The sequence below is a fragment of the Mauremys reevesii genome, linkage group 13, assembly GCF_016161935.1.
Source record: "Mauremys reevesii isolate NIE-2019 linkage group 13, ASM1616193v1, whole genome shotgun sequence".
Taxonomy (NCBI): domain Eukaryota; kingdom Metazoa; phylum Chordata; order Testudines; family Geoemydidae; genus Mauremys; species Mauremys reevesii.
In genome coordinates this window covers 21,551,490-21,571,651 of record NC_052635.1, presented here as the reverse complement: position 1 = coordinate 21,571,651, position 20,162 = coordinate 21,551,490, and the positions used below count along the sequence as shown (strand labels likewise).

The 20,162-nt window shown below is 44.5% G+C and overlaps 1 protein-coding gene across 8 annotated transcripts in view; it reads right to left on the bottom strand.

Moving 5' to 3' along the window:
• Window positions 1–1,546: 1,546 nt before the first annotated feature.
• TOX2 (TOX high mobility group box family member 2) overlaps window positions 1,547–20,162 on the bottom strand; it is a 257,961-nt gene continuing 239,345 nt past the window's right edge. For all 8 annotated transcript variants that reach the window (XM_039499255.1, XM_039499252.1, XM_039499258.1 and 5 more), the window contains 3 exons: window positions 14,090–14,497; window positions 11,644–11,774; window positions 1,547–2,137 (listed from right to left, as the gene is read on the bottom strand). In XM_039499255.1, the coding sequence (XP_039355189.1) occupies window positions 2,101–2,137; window positions 11,644–11,774; window positions 14,090–14,497 (576 nt within the window). In that variant the 3' untranslated portion in view covers window positions 1,547–2,100. The remainder of the gene's footprint in view (window positions 2,138–11,643; window positions 11,775–14,089; window positions 14,498–20,162) is intronic.

Sequence of the window (20,162 nt, the reverse complement as noted above, 5' to 3'; positions counted from 1 at the left end):
GACTGTGTCTACATAGAGGACCACCAAAAAGTGTTTTAGTCACTAAAGGAAAGACTTCTAAACCATTTAAATTGAAAATGGTAGAATGCAAAACAGGAGCCTGGGGTGGGGAAAAACATAGTCCCTGAGGACTAATGTCTCTGTGCTTTAAGGGCTCCCCTGGCAGTGTTGCTTTGGTGAGCAGCGAAGCTGAGGCTGCAGGGCTTCAGGAGCCTCTCTCACGCACTGATTGCTCACTACACAAGGCCTGGGCGTCCCACTCCAGAGCTCCGCAAAGCCCCAGAGTACGCTGGTGAGTCTGGCCCTCAGAGTTTAAAAAAAGAAGAAAAATGTTTTGCACGGAAGTGGGGACTCAACCTTTGTTATGGAATGAAGAATTCAGTGTATCCTCCCCAAATCTGCAGTGCTTACTGTGTAGCACAGGATGAATTTTCTGAGAATTTATAAGTCAATCTGTTAAACTGACTTATAAATTTACATTGTGAGGCAAAATTAATTAAAAATTGGTCCTTTAAGCTATTTAGCACCTCGTATCACACTTTTTTTTTGTTTGTTTGAATGATCTTGATGGAATAACACAGACTCTTCAAACTTTCCAGAGAATTAAAACTCACTGAAATCTTGTCCACAGGTTCCATATTAAAAAATTGTCATAATGAAACAAAGTTATTAACAGTTAGTTTTATACATAGCATTCATTTCTGGATTTCTTAGTTTAATGTTCATATATGACCTGTTAATAATTAAAAAGGCCAAGGAAATTCCAGACAATAAACCATGTTAAGGTCTAATAATGTTGAGAGTAGATATCAGAAATTTAAGGGTAAAAAAACATTGCATATATAGGCCCAGATCCTGTGAACACATATGCACATTTCTCTTTACACAGGGTGAATAATTCCATCTAAGTCAGGGGGAATGTGTGTAAAATTAAGCGTGTGCATAAGTCTTTGCTGGATTGGGGCCACAGTCAATGAGGGGTGGTTCGTTTGTATGCATTACCTCTGGGTGCTGCCCACAAAATAAGAAGAGAGTCTTGTTCATTTCTACTTTTCATATGTTTTATTATAAAGAAAGGTAAGATAAGCATTGTGAACTGAATGTGCTGGGTGCTGAGAAAACAGCACCATCAAAAAAAATTAAAAAACCCCAAAAAATGCACCTTATGATAAATTGTAATTCTGCTTTCTAATTCTTCATAAATAGACAAAAATCATTGTCAGCAATTTTAAATAGATGGACATATGGCTGAAAAAAATATAATAATGCCATACAACATGGATATAAATTGTCCATTTCTTGCTGTACAAATAATAGAAACAAGTTTGGCAGGCTTTTTTTTGTTTTTGTTTTTTTATACACATCTCCCTTCTATGTATAACTAAAAAATGTGCTACAATTAATATAAAATGCTTTTACTATAAAGTAAACTACTAATTTTTTTCCACAAAAAAATCTTAAAGATGTCTTTAGCACAGTTCTAAAACACTTAGTAAACTACTTACAACTATCCAACAAATTATATTTTTTCATGATCTTTTTCACATTTTTTCCTTTCATATTTTGCCAGCTGCTCTTTCCACCCACCCATCTAGGAACAGTTTTTACTTTTTTTTTTCTTGCCAGACATCCAAGGCCTTTGCATGTACAATATTCACACAAACTTCACATTTTCCTGCACAAAGTTTAGTGCTGTTAGCAAGTCAAAGAGTGCATCCTCCTACTGAGCCGGCCTAATGCGGTAGGACACCAGACCTGTGCCTACGCTGCGTCTAAAAGCAGTTCACTAGGAAAACAGTCCATAGCTAAGCTGATGGCAAGCAGATAAACCGTGTTCTTATTTTTTTTTTGTTTGTTTGTTTTTTTTTGTTTTTTTGTTCTTCATGATTTATGAGGTTTGGGCTTCCACGAAAAGTAGACTTTAGAGTTCAAAATAATAAAAGAAAACTGCTCTTAGAGCCTGGAAATGAAGCCAGCAACGAGACGTGTTAGCTCAGCTCTCTTGTCTGTATGACTTGCGTGACGCCCCTCTGGGTGGTCTGTATTATAGACCCTCTCAAGTGTCCTTCCTTTGAGCCTTATTGGAAAGAGATGGCGGGTTTAGGTGAGGTAGAGTGACTTGTCCCTTGGCAGCATGCTGTAAGGGAAACGAAAGACAGAGAGCGGTGAGACAGGCAGCACAGCAACTGTAAAATCAACAACCCTCAGGGAAGGTGCGTTGGAGGGGAGGGCACAGAGATGAGCCGTCCCACAAATCGCGACTGTATCTTTTGAGCTGGTTTATGGTTTTTACGGTGTTACGAGGCAGATTTGAATAGATGTAACTGCACTGGCCTGCCTGGGGGTGCGTGTGAGAGCAGCAACATCAATGCCTGATGTGACAAACAGGCAATTAAAACAGCAACAAATTGGGCACTTTTAAATTCTTAATGAACTTCAGTAAACCTAACGAGCCTCCAGCACTACACCAGCTCCTGGCCTGCCCCAACACCTGCATTTTACAGGGAGGCCAAACATTTGCTCTCAGTTTTTATTCTCCTCACACACTTTCCATACTAGGCTCCCCACCAAGCAAATACTTTAATGTGATCAGTTTTTAACAAATATCTGTCATGTCTATTAGGCACTGGCATATATGAGGGAGGGATGGAGAGAGCAAGCGCTCCAGAGGCCCAGTCCTGTCCAGACCTCCTTTCCCCCTCCTCACCCCACTGCACAGGAGAGCACCCAGCTGCTTCATCTGTTCATGGAGCACAGCACCCCTCCCGCTGCATGCTGGTGGCAGAGTCACAGTCCTGACTCTTGCTGGCCCTTTTGGGGGTTGGGAGCCCTGGGGGCACACATAAAGAGCAGCCCCATGGGGTACAGGGACTGCTGTTCTGCCAGGCGTCAGGAGGGCAGGGAGGACAACTTACCTGCTCCCACAACCTATCTGCCTGTGTAGGTGCTTACCAGAATCCAGACCTAACAAAGGGACCCGTCTTCAAAATCAATGGAAGTTGGGAGCCTAAATATCTTTGAGGACCTGGGGCTTAGTCCCAGTCCTAGTGCTTGGTGTTGTGAGCAATCCCAGGAAAAGCACACCCTACCCCTGGTAGTAAGCACTTGCAGAACTGGGCTCTGCATGGGCCCTGCTCTGCCAAGACTTAGGGAAATCTTGGCCCCATTTGAAGTGGATGGGATTTTTGCCATTGACTTCCAGGGCCAGGATTAGACCCTAAATAAACGGGGTTAACTTTACACCTGTGATCAGCCTCCAAATCTCCTGTCCAACAGTGGTTGTCTCCTTCGGCCTCAAAACAACAACTTCTGAGTATTTTATGGCCACCTATGCCAGAGAGACTCTGTTATGCAAGAGTCCTTTGCTCTGTACGGGTATGTCTACATTGCACACTAAGCCTGGGTCTGTGGGAGTCAGTGGACTCAGTGGTTCCAAGCCTGTGCTTCAGCGTCCACACTACACTGTAAACCTCGGTTTACAATTGCTAGACCTGGTCTTGCAGCCATGCTACACTACGCAGACCCTCTGACTCAGTCTGCAGCTTGAGCTGCGTCCACACTGCAATGTGACAGGGCTTGGACTTGAGTCACAGGAGGACTTGGGCTCTGACCCCCTCTGCCCCTTTGCAGAGTGCTAGGACCTAGGTTCTGAGTACTTGCTGGCCCAAGTCGGACTGATTTGTGTTTGGACGGAAGGGGGACTTGGGCTCAAACCTGAGTCAGAGCCCGGGCTTAGTGTGCAGTGTAGACGTGCACTATGAATCTGGCACTCCCACCAAAATCAGTGGGCTTACCAGATCAGGTTCCTTGTTGCTCTCCCAATGGTAACAATTCCCAAGAGGAATTCACAACATAATACCACGCAGTTTCCCAGCATGTAACCCACAGAACAGCCGCAGCCCAATCGCTTTTCAGCCAAAATGAGCCATCTGCAATTTCTTATGGTAATTGAATTTTTAAGCTGCCATTAGCAGTGGACTGCAGGTGACCCTAGCTGGTCCCATTGGGAACGTATTAGCCACAAGCAACGGAATGGAGCCAGCCAAACAAGAGGCATTCCCAGGTCTAGAGGGTTATGTCATGCAAGTAAAGTACTTAGGGTTGCCAAAAGCGAAGGCATGAACTCTGGAAGGCTCTTTTATGGCTTTTATAATATAAACAAATCTGCTCCAACAAATTTAGCCCCATAAAAAAGTCTGGCTTTAAAAGGTGATGAGAAAAATGATACAACTTTGGGAGATTCTTGTGTGTGTGATTATTAACTAGAGTAATAAAGAAAAAGGAATGTGGGCAATGAAGTACCGAAGGCCTGGTTGATGCAGCTGTTGATAAAACAAGAGCAATGGAACGCAGCCTGGCCCACACTTCACTAATCTGCATGTTTTATAATTTGCACTTAAAATGCACAGTCTTTCCCTACTGCACTAGCAAAGATTTAATACCAACGAGCAGTAGTGAGGTCTTCTAGTACCAAAACTTCATTAATTTTACAATATGCACTACAGAACATTTCCTAGTCTATTACAATGCATTACCATAAATAACTGAATTCAAACTAAGTCTATTTGTGATGTTTTATCTTTGCTTTTTTATGGAGCTTATTCACTCAGTTGCTGATTTGGAAAATTCAGCCATCTGGAATGGCTCTCCCAGTCATTAGTATGAATTAGTGAGCGTCTCCTCGTTTGGACAAACTGAGCATACACAAGTCTGCAGGCCTGGTTGATATGCATCCCAAAGTAAATTATTCAGCTTTGGTAAGGTGCCCAGAGGATGGTGGGGAAATGGGGCCAAAGAATAGCAAATCATAATAAGTAGTTATGAGGGTTATAAGGACTGGACAGCTGACCATATCTTTGAGAAACTATGAGCCAGGCAGATACCACATAACTGGAAAAGAACACACATGGTAGCATCTTTACAAGGGAAAGCCCATCCGTGTCAGTAATACCCCTCAGAAACATCAGTCCCTACTAATATCATGGTGCAAATACTAAAAAGCCTGAGCACCAGTACTCATCATGTGGCTCTAGAGTTTTATACGGAATGTAGGGGTGACACAAGCGACAGGATCTGATCAGAGCCTCTTGCTGTGCATGAGACCAAGCTGAGCTGATTCCAGAAGTGCTTCTCCTACCAGTGAGGCTGTGGGGAGCGTGCAGAGGGCTCCAGAAAGGGAGTGCAAGTGGGGAATCTTTCCCAGGTACAGAGGGATAAAGAGGAGACCATCCCTCACTCTCTCCTTGTAACCAAGGTGGAGTGCAGGGAGGGGAGAAAATTTGCTGAATGGAGTTACAGAGTCACAAAGACAATCAGCCCATGGAGATGAGACGTTGTCTTGCAATGTTTGCACCAGGACATGATGCTGATGAGTCATGGCAGTGCGTTGTCACGACCGTGAACATCACAACCACAGAACTGAGATGGTTTTTACATCTCTCTGCAACTCCATTTGATGACCTATTAGTTCTTCAGCTTTTCAAGATCAATCATCGCTGACCTGGAGGACACCAGCTACTACAAGCAATCGCCAGCATGGGTTTATAATGAAAACACCATGCCAGAGCTACTGGGATACATTTTTTCTTTTTACCAAATCACCTAATTATCAGATGCAGACAACGCAATAGAGGGCTTCAATTTGGATTTTAGTACAGCATTTACTACAGTGCCTTGTGTAATCTTATTGAAAATATTAACTCTTGTAAATGACTGTCAGATTGGAAAAGTGGTTATAGGCCTGGGGAATTATAATGCCTTAAATCGTAAGGAGGTGTTCAGTGAAGTGCTACCTAAAAAGATCTAGATGGGGGAGCTAAACATAAATGAAATCTGCAGATGATGCTACACTGGGAAGAACTGCAACTGCCAATGAGGGCAGAGGAAACATGCAAAGGGGCCTGGAGAGATTAGAAAGATTGGCAGGTAATCACAAAATGAGCTTCAAGCTGAAATACTTGAAGGAAAGCGATCCAAACCCCAGGTATTCAGAAGGGACTTGAGAAACAGTGATGGTGAAAGAGGCCAAGGGGTGACAGAGAAGAGACAACTCGAGTCAGTAGCTTGTGATATATCTGGGAAAATAAAAGCCACACAATTTCACGGTTCTAGATTGCAACAAATCAGAGAAATGATAGCCACTCTTTAGGCAGCAATAGAGAGATAATAGCTGTATTATTACTTCCAGTTCTGGACAACTCAGAACCAGAAAGATATTGAAAAATTGGGTGGAGTTTTGTAAAATCAACATAATAATGAAGGGTTAGGAGGGACTGATTGATGAAGAAATATTTAAAACACTAAATATGCATAGCTGGGCTGAGTGATAACTGAAGGAATATGTGACCATGATATATCAGTATTTGAAGGGTATAAATGCAACAGCATAATCATTTAGTGGGATATAATTAGCAGTAATTGGATTAAACCGAGCTAAGCAAAATTTCAGCTGAATTATCAGGAAATATTTCCTAGCACCAAGGAGTTAGTAGATGCGGAATAGTCTCCTGAGGGAAGCACAATCTTGTTACTCATTTAAAAGTTGTCTGGACAACAGACTCAGGAGAACAATGCAACATTGGACAAGAGAATGGCCAAGATGACTACAAATATATAGAAACAAAGCAAATGTATGGATCAGACAAGCAGCATAGAAAATACTAATCTGGAAAGCAAGATGGTATTGCCTGTTGCTTTAGGGAGGTTGGTACAACCCTAGCTAATGGGAACCTGAGACTTTGTGAGTTGCATCACCATGGAAAACATTCAGATTCTCACCAGCCCATTGCTGATTTCTCTCCCCAGATTGTTGCTTTAATTACAATTCTATTGAGCACAATTTTGAGATTGAAGTGGGAATTACCCGATCTAGCGATTATCTGATAACACTGAAAACTGCGCCAATCAATCAAACCCAATGAGATATGAATTTCCTTTATGACAGAGCATGCATTGCCTAAACTTTGTTGATACAAAGTCAGTTTATTCATGTGGTCAACAATCCACAGCCAAGAGTAGAAATGATGGGAGAAGAGCAGTCCAGTTTAACATTTAATGTGATCTGCAAATTATCGTGAAGTTTGTTGGAGATGCTATGGAGACATTCAGCTTTCACATACAAGTACTTACATAGACAGATGGAGTTATAGTCTCATTGAGACCCTGCAAACCATGCATCTTGGCAGCAAATACCAGGTTTTAGTAAGTGCAAGAGGTGCAAATTCATTATTGTGGGTACAATCACTGACAAACTGTGCTTACAATGAAATAAGAATTTGACTCTGAAATTCAATAATGCAGCTTTGGAAACTGGGCTTCCAACAGAATGTGTCTCTGTAGTACAGCGGTTCTCAAACTGTGGATTGGGACTCCAAAGTGGGTCACGACCCCATTTTAATGGGGTTGCCAGGGCTGGTGTTTAGACTTGCTGGGGCCCGGGGCCAAAGCCGAAGCCTGAGCCGCGCCACACGGGGCCAAAGTCTTCAGCCCTGGGAAGTGCGGCTCGGGCTTCGGCTTCAACCCTGGGCAGCAGGGTTCAGGTTACAGGCCCCCCACCTGAGGCTGAAGGGCTTGGGCTTTGCCCCCCGTCTGCATGGGGCGGCGGGGCTCTGGCAGGCTCAGGCGTCAGACCCCAGGAAGGGGGACATGTAGTAATTTTTGTCAGAAGGGGGTCGTGGTGCAATGAAGTTTGAGAACCCCTGTTCTAGTTCTAAGAGCCTTAGGAACTGTGTTTCTTCAGTACTGAGCCTTGTCTGTACAAGTGGAAAGAACTCAGTTCAGTTCATTGTTATAATTTGCTATCATTATTTTCTGGCGTTCTCTGCGTAATCAGCGTGGTTTTAATATGATTCTTCCAGGAATCTGAGATAAACCCATGAAATTTGATATTTTCTCTGTGACAAAGGCATGAAATGCATGAACTTTGATCATGAATCGCATGGGGCCCTGTGCATACAATACAGCTTTTTGTCAGGCTATTAAAGAGCTTGTTTTAGCAACACACATCTCACACTGGCCAATTACATTGGTGCTTCATGCGGCTACCATGGTACCCCCAGTGTTCTGTATAATACACTTTTTATCTAACTACCTCTATCAGGATGCCTGGAGGGGCGCACTATGGGGAACTTCTCTCCCCACCCAATCCCCAGAGAGCTCCCTCCATGGAGTCTGGAGGAAGGGTGTGTGCAACTTATCCCTAGGCCTGAAAATCCAGCACCTTTCACCAGAGATAAATGCATGTAATATTTATAAAACAAACTCACTGATGACTCATTAAGTGCTTAGAATCATAGAATCATAGAATCATAGAATTCAAGATCAGAAGGGACCATTATGATCATCTAGTCTGACCTCCTGCAAGATGCAGGCCCTTCCCTGGTATTTATCCAGCTAACTAAAGTTCTTGACACATCCCTAAAAATGCACCCTTACACACTTCTATTGATTTTCATCCTGTTACTAATACTCCAGTTTACAAGGTCATCTAAATCTTATAAAGTTCTTGTTAGACATCCCTAAATGCATAAACCTTACACTTCTCACTATTGAATCATCCTGTTACTAATACTCCCCAGTTACAAGGTCATCTAAATCTCCCTGAAACTTTACAGCCCACTCCTACTCTTGGTTCCCAGGTCAGCAATAAATAGATTGAATAAATCTGCAGTCTCCCCTTTAACCAGCTCCTTATCCACCTCTGGATTTTCATTTCGATGCTTGAAAGAGGCTGCTGAGGATAGCCCTGAATGCTGATGTTCACACTGAGTATCACTTATTTTTCTCCCAAGGTATCATAAATAGCATGAGAAGACCACCTCACTTTCCTCTGACTTCCCCAGAGAACAAGGGCTACTCCCTCAGAGCTACCTGCTCCTGAGATGCCCAAAGGACCGGCAGGGAGAGCCAGCTGATCTCAGAATGCTGCCCTGACTGTTCCTGCAGGCAAAGCTGTGGAAACTCTTCCTGCCCTGACCGGAATCACCATCTCAAGCTCTGGAGTGTAAATGTTCATTTGCTGCTGCTGGATCTAAATAGGGTTTTGTTTTTCCTGATACGTTTGGTATCCAGTGCTGCTCCTTCAGGCCAAAATGTTCAGACGTCTTTTAGGTGCCTAGGGCCACATTTTCAAAACTGGCCACTGATCCTGCGTGTCTTGAATTCTGGTGCCCAAACGGAGATCTTTGTGCTTTCATAACTGGTGAGGACCTATAATGGCAGCTAGCGCCAATAGGATTGTCAGGTGCTCAGCACCTCTGGAAAGGATGCCCTCAGGCCACTGTTATTTCGATGGTAAGCTTTCTTGGGCAGGATGGCCTTTCTGGGCTGTGTTTGTACAACATCTACCGCACACGGGGGCTCTGGGCCAGGACTCTGGCATACCACTGACATACCGATACGTAACAATAAACATTGTCAGAAATAACGAGCGAGTCTGGGTACCTCAATTGTTGAGGCCCAACTTCAGTCACCTTGAAGGGGCCGGCACAAGTTGCTCTGAGCATTTGGGCACCTCAAATTTGAGTGCCCCAACTTCAGAGACCTTGGCTAATTTTTTCCAAGATGACGAATCATTAGTCAGGTCTGAGGTGCCCAAAATTTGAAGCCCCTTTTGAAAATGTGGACCTACACGGCTGCAATGGGAGTTGTGGGTGCTCAGCATCTCTAAAAATCAGGACCCTCTTAGATGTACATGCCTGATTTTAGGCACTCAGGTCTTAACATTTGGCTTTAATACCCAAAAGTACCTTCCCGAGGTCTGGGAGGCAGTTCACTTAGTTCAGACTGTTTATACAGATCATAAGGACTCCCCGCAAAGGTTTCCCTGAAAAGTCTGCAATAATCCATGTAGCTGAACTGTTTCAAGTAGACAGAAGTTCAAAGCATCCTACAGGCTCAGCAGATTATTTACTTACCCCAAACAAATACAATGTATGTGCTATCTGGCCTGAATCAAGAGATCATAATTGCACTGCTGGCACAGAGGAGTGTTGTATTTCCAAAATACCTGTAAGCTTGCTATTATCTATAGTGAAAGCACTATGTTCCAGTACAGCACTATATTTCAGGCAAGTCAAACAAGCACTCAGAAAACAATCATGCTTCCCCTTCCATACTTTCAGAGTGGGCAGCATCCAAATCTCACAGGGTAAACAGAATGACTCCCAACTCCTTATCACTGCACTTTTGTGCCACGAGGAGTGGATACAGCAGAGGCTGGAGTGCTTTTAATACACCAACCCCCCTCTCAACTTCAAAAACTAAGATGCTTCCAGAGTTTTAGTTTATTCTTCCCTTGGAGTTTGAATGTCATTGCACTGAACTTTCCATTGACATCCTTAATATCGTAATTCTCATCCTGGCATAACGGGAAAGAGCTCTCTTCAGCCCTGCAGAATTTACAGGCCTCGTCCTGAGACATGTGGAGGCCTGCTGTAAAATACTTTGTGTGTATTAGGGAGTGAGGCATGCTGTCCTCTAATACTCAGCCCTACAGAAAAGATAATGGACCTACTACTAGTGTTAGCCAGGCGAGTTCTTTAGCTTAAGTGGTAGAGGCCAATATTTTGGAAGCTGAAAGACAAGTCTATTGTCTGCAGACATAGTACTGCAATACCACAGCTCCCACTGAAGTCAACCATCTTTCAGGATTAGGCCCTGCATTCCCCCCCACATGAAACAGAAGCTGTCCCAGTCAAGAGAACAAATCTCATTTTCTCAAGTTCGGGGGCAGCAAATCAACCTCTCTCTGGTTACAAGAAGCTGCTCCTCTTGATTAACCAGCACATGCCGGGGGGAGGCCATCCTTGCTAATACTTGAAAAGGTCTTTCACATTTTCAAAACTTAAAAAGTCAAAACTAGTCAAGTCGGATTTTTCACTTCAGTGAATGAGAACCATATTGGTAGGGATGAGAAAAGAACTGTCCAATGCACATAACAGCAGTGGGTCAGGCTGGCCTGTTCTGCTCAGCGTAAATGTGCCTTTACTGTGCATTTACTTACACAAGAAAATCGCAAGATTCAGTCATTTTCTTTCCTTTGAATATAAACATATTTTTTTTAAATGTATATGTAATTTTCAAACTGCCTGCTCGTGTAGCATGTTTTAGATTAGCCTTGGCAGAAGGGACAATTGAACAGATTCATTTACCTTCATTAGCAGAACAACTTGCTGGACATTTTGGGGCAGATCTTCAACTGGTGTAAGCTGGCAGAGCTCTACCAATTTACACAGCTGTGGATGTGTACCACCTCCCCTCCACCCTTTGTTTTTGGGTCAAAAAGTGCTGATTAAAACTTTGCTCAGCGGCATTTGGAAACACTGCAGAAACTGCTTCCACAACTCAGGAATGAAAGTGAGACGAAGCTAATTGGAGTTTTCACTGAGTTATCCTTTTATCATTTTAGTCCTCAGGTTCAAGCAATTGTTTTGGGGACAGGACAGCTCACTTTCCCAGGAACCCAGGTTACTAAATAAAAGGAACATTGTAACGTTAAAATAATGCATGTTTTTGGAACAGGGCATTTTGATTTCTTTTACATTTTCCTTTCTTGAAGTTATAAACTATCATGTGTCTGATCATAAGAAAACAGTGCAGACAGCTCTCCAAGCATATTAGTAGTATATTGTTTTGTCTACTGGCCTGCAGTGGTTAATTCCACACTCTCTGCTGGAGTAATCATTGTCCCAGTCGGTATTTCCTGGGGGGTTTGATGCACCAGGTGACCGGGGTCCAACACTGTTTTGAAACTCAGATGAAATATGTGAAAAGTCCTGTGTGGGGAGACAATAAAAGAAGGGAAGAAAAAGTTACACCCATACAAACAGGCAGATAAGCAGAAGTTCTAGTTAATGTTTGCCTATGCATGTCCAAATATGCTGCCCAGAAAGTATGGGCAAACCGAGCTAAGACGAGCATTTAAACATGTGCATAATTTCACTGAAATCAAAAGGACTTGAGCATGTGCTTAAGAACTGAATGGGAGAGTGAAACCATTTCACAATGATCCCTGATACAAGGACAACATTTACTTCACCTCACTGTTTCTCTCCCATGTTTTTAAGGGCCTCTCTCCTAGGGAGAGCTTTGGTAAACAGCTGCAGAATATGCAGTGTGATAAAAGCCTTTGTCTGCATCAGCATTCTGGTAATGAAAGCCATTTTCCCATCTCAAGTGCAGTTCTCTTCGCAATAACACATTAGCTTGTCCTAATGTACAGTAACAAGGCAAAGAAAATCCACACAAGCAACATTCTCTCCATCAACTGTCATGGCTGGCAGTTTAACAGGGACGGTGGGAGTTCGTATTATCTGAAAACCTATCATGATACTGTTTGTGCATGGGCGACCTGATTATCAAATGTTAGGGAACAGATATTAACAATGGAACCAACGCAGCTACTTGACTGAGAACATGGCTTCTCCCGAAACATTCACTTTTGGTATTTAAGTTGCTAACAAAATATGTGGAATTAAGCTTTAAAAAAATCTGTGTCCAACCTTCCCTGACACCCCGTTTTAAACGATTGCTGTATGATTGTCACTTATCCCCACTCTATACAGTGGCCACCTTTGCTTACACGGGACCACACCATGCCAATACTGAAGTTATTGCTCTGTAAAGACATCTGGACTATGCAGGATATTGCGCTCTTGGATATGTCATCTTTTAATAGCCTGAGGGAGAATTTTGTTACCAAGGCCCATTTCATATTATACTTTTCTCCACTACTCTATATGCCAAAGTTATCAAATGATCTTTTCTCAAAGTTGGTTCTGAATAGGATGGGCAGAATCATGGAAAAACCCTGTTCATTAATTATATTATTTGATGAATTTTGTGAAACATATTTAATAAACAAATGATGCAACAAATTATTCAGTTAGGTTCTCTGGCTGGGAGAATAATGGGGTAAAAGATTCATCAGATTAGTTATCTGCCAGCTGTGAAATTCATAGAGTAAGCCCTCCACTCGGAATAGTTCACCCAGCTCTAGTTACATGGGAGAATCAGAGACTCCTAGAAATTAGAGATGGAAAAGATCTCTTAGGTCATCCCGTTCATCCCTAGCCAATGCCAGAGTGTTCCCTTTAGGGGTGTACTTTGCACCATTGCCCATTCATCCAAAAGCTCTCTCTCTTTCTGGTTTATTTTCTTCATATCAGAAACCCATGACTGGCCCCTCTAAATGTGGGCTCACAGGCTGAGTTTGGACATTGCAAAGAATGGTTTGTTCATCTTAAGGTAGGCAGCCTGCATATGAGCACACACTACAGGAACTACTTTGCTGCCAGGCAATTCAAGTTAAGCCCATTTTTTATCCTTCTACTCTTCTATCAAGAAAGTGAATTGGGTAATTTTCCCCACTGCTGGGAAGTCATTGGAAAATCAATCATATTCCATGAAACGTTTGATTTTTCCCTCTGCATTTTTAAGTTATTTTCTCTTCCCACATGCTAACCTCTGAAAAAAAAAATCCTACATTCACCTCTGTTGTTATCCCAGGAGCTTTCATCCTTTATTTCAGTGCTGTCACACATGCTTTCTTTGCCTGATTATCCAGGGCACTGTGTCAGATGAAAAGAAAGCTCGACTCCACCCTGCTAAATTCACCTGAAGCCCAATAGACAACTAGGGGACCGCTTGTCTTACAAGAACTTCTACCTGGTACATTCTTGACTGCTATGGGAGTCTAAAGGCACGTCTACATTGCAGCCGGGGGTGTGAATGGCAGATCATGGAGACATACAATGAAAGTCAACAGGATTTATGCTCCTAAGCCGCTTACTCCCTTTTCAAACTCCTACCCTAAAATGTCAGACAAACAACAGAGCTGGGAGGTAACAGATCCAGCGGCCATCTTCAGGAGAGTCTCAGGGCTAGGGAAGTTGACAATATTCTCTTAGAGTGACATCTTTGCCCAAAGTGCCACATTAGTACTGTCATGACCTGGAAAATCATTGTTAGTAATAGGCTCCACCGATAACACGAGAAACTTAAGCTGAGAGTACAGTCTCTGATGCACAGCAGATCTTGCATTAAAAATGTGTTCCCTTTTAGACTGGTATTCAGGATCCAGGCCACTCACCTGCTGCCCTGGAGGTGAAGCGTTCATTGGGGGCTGTACCTGTAGTGCCATGGAAGGAGACAAGATGGATTGCTGTGGGACCTGCTGCATGCTGAGTGACTGGTTGAGGAGGGAGCTCTGTGGGTGATGCAAAGACAGCTGCTGATGGAGAGGAGGGCTGATTTGGAAAGAAGGAGGTGGCGAGGCACTGATGCTGGGCAACATGGGTTTGGAACTGAGGGTTCGGGAGAGGCTGGGGTGAGGGTGTCCCCGGTAACTCTGCAGATCTGATGGGGACAGGAATGAGCCTAAGCCAGGATAAGGCGAAGAGGCCTGTGGTGGCATCGTATACATGGGCTGTTTTGGTGGTATCATTTTGGAAGGTTGGTTGGGTTGGGCGCTTTTCGTCTCACCCTGATCAGCAGAGCTCTGCAAGAAAACAGAACAGGGGTCAAGTGAAAAAGGAGTTCTTTAAATGAAGAAAATATCATCATCCACCTTTGCCTGTTCCCTCACAGGCACTCTGCCTCCACCACTCCCACACTGAGGATAGTGCTCATGATTGTTCTGTGTTTGTACAGCGCCTGGCGCAATGGGTCCAGGTTCATGACTAGGGTGCCTAGCTGCCACGGTAGTACAAATAATTCATAATAAGGTAACAACAACAAGCTCAGACACAGTTTTAAACACTATATAAACACACAGTTACCACGTGGCTCACACTGACTCAATTGTGCTACCCACAGTTTTGTTCACTAACATCTTGCGGCAAAAGTCATTTTAGTTTCCCTGATTCTCTTCCCCACCTTATACCCCCAGCCCTCTCAGACTGGCACCAACACCCACTGCTCTCAGTCACTGAATCCTTCCTGTTAAAATCCCTCCACGCTGATTCTTGTCTCCTCTGCAGGCTCCACAATACAAAGGTGCACAGGTAACACCTTCCTTTCCTTTGTTTCTTCTCCCATCCACCCAATTCAAGCCAGCAGGCCTGTAAAACCAGACTGGCAGCAATATCCAAAGCCAGGAAAATCAAGCCCACTACTCAGAAGTGGACTCCAAAGCGACTGGAGCACAAGCAAGGCAAACTCCTCAGAACTGGTGCCTGCCTGCAGTTCACTTTTAGACCCAAAGAGATGGGTGATAGAATCACTTTCTTTTCCAGTTAAAAAAACTGTAACATGCTGACTTCTTAATCGTGTGAATTGCTGCAATCCTGACAGGGCTTCATAAAGTACAATGCAGGAATGGCCTAATTTTGGAACAAAAAGGAATTAATGGGATATTTTTTGGCTTGGGCAAGCAGGGTTTTTCATGAGGGCTTTATAATGTAACTAACAGTTTCTTCCTGCCAGAGAAAGAGGGAGCACTGCCTAATCTGACTTTCACTCAACACAGGGTTGCCCTTCTACAGACAGGTGACTTTTGGATTAATTGAAATTAAAAAAATCTTGCCCCCCCCATTAACTGCCCACACCCATCTCTCTGTAAACAGCAGCATATTATAGCAATAACTTCAGTACATTTTGTTCCTTGGGAAAGACTGTTAATCTGTCCCAACAAATGTGGGTTCTCACCACTTCTCAGGACTGAGCCCAACAGCTGCTGCTGCTGCAGTAACACAAACAGCACTAACATCTCACACCTCAGGCACACTCCCAGTACTTCTGCCATAACCTCAAGCCTCTCCCGCCCCACCCCACCCACTGCTGCACATAAACGGTTCACAAGCCCTGCTAGTGCTCCACTGCCTTCAGTTGCTAAATTCACTGCCTTATGTCACTGCATGTTGTTGGCTCAGGGAAAGATCCTGTGAGTTGCTCTAGGCAGACTTAGCGAGAGGCTGTTAGGCCAGGCAGAACTTGAAATCTATTAGAGTCAAAACTGCCCCTCACAGTCACTTTTCAGCTGCTCTGAGCCTGACAGTTCCGAATGCTGCAGTGTATGTGTTTGTACAATGGCTTTGTTCTCTTGCTGCCCATTGCATCCTCCTCTTTGATCCTGCAGATCAATCAGGATGCTGGATTTGGGACATCACATTATCTTCCATGGTAACTGACTGTGATGCAATCAACTAAGGCTTAATGCTTCGGTGCAGGACCAAGGAGGAGAAACTGGGCTGGGAGGGAAAAGGCCCTAATATTCTCACAGACACACAGAGACACACGCATAGGATCCTGCACCGCTGATTGGAGTTTTGTAATTGACTTCAAATGGTGAAGGATCAAACCCATAAACACATACACAAAAGTTGGACATGTCCACACCCTCAGTAACTGCTGAAGTCCAGTGGTGGTTCTTAAAGGCAGGGAATCTTACATAAGATAAACAATCTCGTCTCAGTATCTGCATGTAACAGGACTGCACTGGCTAGGGCCCTGTATGGTAGTGCTAGAGCCTTGCATAAAGAGTTAGATGCATTACTGCCATCTCCCACTGTCAGATGGATCTTGTTAGCTCCAATCAGGATAGAAATGGGGTTGGAGGGGATCTATGGGGCAGAGGGAACTAGGCTAGGAAAGATGAGTTCCTGCAGGGAAACTCTAGCAGCAGCTGTGCTCAAAGAGAAAGCTAGGCTGAAATCTACATTTTCTTAATAATATAGTAACACTAGCATCAGCTCTTAGCCAGCACTTCTCATCAGTAGATCTTACAGCACTTTACAAAGGAGGGCAGTATTATTATCCCCATTTTACAGATGGGGAAACAGATGCACAGGGAGGTGAAATGATTTGCCCAAGGTCACCCAGCAAGCCAGTGGCAGAGCAAGGACTAGAACCCAGGTCTCCTGAGCACAGTCCAGAGCTCAATTCACTAGGCAACACTGCCTTGTGATTTGACTTACCGATAAAACTAAGCCCTAGCAGGAAGGTCAGCTGGGACAATGCAGCGTGTGTAGATGCTATCTGGAGCAGCATTGGGCCCCACCTGCAATAGCCCCTTGTACCTCCCTATGCTTACTTGCATACAGCAAATACTAAGTTTATCTAACTGCAAATACTTATTTACTTCTCTGAAGCAACAGGCAAGTTTCTAAGGCACATACAGACACAGGAAATATTTTTGCCTCTAAATGATCTCATCTCCACATTTATTTAAATATGAAACTCACCCTTTAAAACTCCTGCTCTCTCTAACCCCTCCCCCACACAACAGTGATTATTGCTTTCTTGCTGTATGCCCCGAGATACAGCTCCACTGTATTAAAGGCAGCACAAACAGAATTCCAATATCAAAATAGCCAGGCAAGCTGGTACTAAAAACATTTAGAGCGGTTATGAATCTTTTTAAACACTTAAACCAATGAAAGGGACTTAGATTATTTCCTTTTTGACCTTTTTGCCACAGCTCTTAACCTTCAAGTGTGGCTCAGTTAACTCTGAGGCAAGGTGCCTCAGCGCTCGCTGCACAGCATGACATGTGTAGTTACTCTGCTTGTAATTAAATTCCAGTTTAAGCCATGTGGGTTTATTTTTAACATTAAGTATAATTGTGCACAATATTAACGACAGGCTGACATCACTAAGCTCTCAGTCTGACACATTTTCACTCCGGGGGCTGTCGGCCCATGCAACTTTAACAGTTTTCCATGCCAGGCACCCCCAATTCTTAAAGGAAAACGTATATTCGGTCCCCTCCCACCACCCCTTCAGCAGGGGCAGAAGCTTAGTTTGGTCCTTCACTGAGATGGCGCCCTCTGCAGGAAAGGGCCAACAGCTACACCTAGTTCCAATGCCATACAGTGGATATTCACATACTACTGCAACTGGGAGAGAGGAGGAGAGAAGTCAGTCTGATGTCCTATATTTAAGATTCTCCCTCTGTGGTTTCACAAGTGGGTTGGGCCTCTCCCTGGCTGACTGTCGCTAGTCAAGGAAAGACATTTATTGGTGATTTATCTCTACGCCTCCCATTTTCTACAGGAGGTTGATGAGGATGTTCCGTTTCCACGGACCTTGTCGGCTGAAGCCATGTGCAGCATTTGAGTCACATTGATGGGCCACGTAGCTGAGCCGTGGCTCCTTCAGAATTCTGGCTGGCTGAGCGATGTGCGTGTGTGATGTCAGCCTGCGTGGGCCATGGACAGCACAGAAATCTGCCTCTGCTTCTTCTAGAGTGCTAGCCAAAGTAGAGATGCACTACCATGGTCCAGGAGGAGAGACAGCATTGATAACAGCCACTGAGGGCAGGCAGTCCCCTGCCAGCAAGGAACTAGCAATGGAAGACACTTAAAAGGCAGCATTCAGAGTATGGGATTTGGATGTTTAGCCAAACCATTGAGATCTTTCCCATCAATCCATCCCCATTTCTTGTTCCTCCCACCCAGGTCTCCTCCCCTTCCCGTGTCAACCTGATTCCTGTCCTGCTACTATCCTTCTTCAGCGTGGGGACACTTGCCTCTAGCTAGTCTCAGCCTCCCTAACCCTTGGTTAGGCCCTGCTCATTGGGTCCCTCTTGTCCCTCACACGCCCAGTGGCTACTTTCCCCCAGTTCTGTCCTTCCCCACGCCCTTTGCTAACGTTCCCCAAACACCACTGAGTCTCCGCAGTCCGTCTCCCTGAGTCCAGGCTGGGCACAGCATCGCTCAATCTGATACCCTCCTTCTGACCTGGGACACCTCAGAGCCCATGTGACTCAATGACAGCCGACCTGAGACCCAACCCCACAGAGATGGCCAGAGCTGCTGAGAACCCACACTGGTTTCGTGTCAGAAAGTGCACGGGGATGTAAAGCGGTACAGCGAAGAGAATGAAATTTACCATATAAAACCATGAAGGTAAAAAGGAGGCATGAGGAACACCCAAGCAGCAGCAGGAGATGAGCCAAGATCTCAGGAGTGTGATACTAATGTCCTGGGGCCAGTGCTTAATTTATAACAAAAGAGGTTCTTGGGCTCAAGCAATTTTTTTTACTTTCATAACTGAAGCAGCAAGGCCAAAGGGGCCGGGTCTCTGAACTGCCAAGCCCAGAAGTGCCAGGGCTCTGAACTGCCAAGCCAAGAGGTGCCAGGGCTCAGTCCCTGGCATAAATTAAGCACCGCCTGGGACCTCACTGTGAGTGACATTCATACACTTCCAGAATTGAAAGTGGTGGATCCATTCTCTCTCCATCCTTTTTCCTCTGAACTGGATTAATCCTCCATAGCAGAGGAGGTTGTTTTTATTTTTTACTATTGCTGTTGCCATGTGTTATTTACCCAGCTCACAGCTGTTATGGCACTAATTAGCTATTTATTTCTTCATTGGTTGGGATGGTACACTTTCCCGTTTTCTAGGAATTCATTCACATTTGCTTTTAACCTTTCTCCTAACCTGGCATGGGGAAACAGCACCCTTCTCCCCTTATTAAATGCACTGCAGACTTCTGTTTCCATTTAGAAGGTCTGTCTGAACTGCAGACCTATCCATTAGATTACACCAAAATAAACTCTCCCTACCACTGCGCTGTGTTCAAACTCAAATGGTAGAGAAGAGTAAGCACAGAGGAGCGGGGAGGAGAGATTAGCACAATTCCAATGACAAAGTACAGCCACTTTCCCCTGTATTGATGATCTAAAGAATCTGCTGCCTGCATATAACTCCCTTCCTCCCAGATCCAGCCCTGTTCAATGGGGCAAGATGAGCTGCAGGACAAAGAGAATCTATGTTGTTTCTATGGAACCTACCACTGTGGTATCTGAGCTCCTATCATGTCCCATATTGTGCACTGACCTGTTAAGTCACAACCCAGAAGTAACGCTACCTGGCGGGAGGGTGGATCCTCTGCCCCCGCCCTGCACTTCCACTGATGTTGCCTCTAACGCCATTCAACTAGCATCTGGAACTGCACCCCGAGTCTACTACAGCACCCAGGCCACATCAAGAGAGAGGAGGGGAGGCACTGGCTGCTTCCGGGCATCAAGGCCAACAGGTGCTACCTGAGGCCTAAGCTGGATAGACCGAGGGGCACCGTGAGGGGAGTTCTGGTCCAGGAAAAAGCCAACTGCTCTCCACACTGTGGGAGACCACCCAAGATCAGGAGCTGTAGAGGGAGTGAGATGGGCAGAAGGCAACCTCCCCACCCGAGTGATGCAGAGAGAGAAATGGGGAAGACA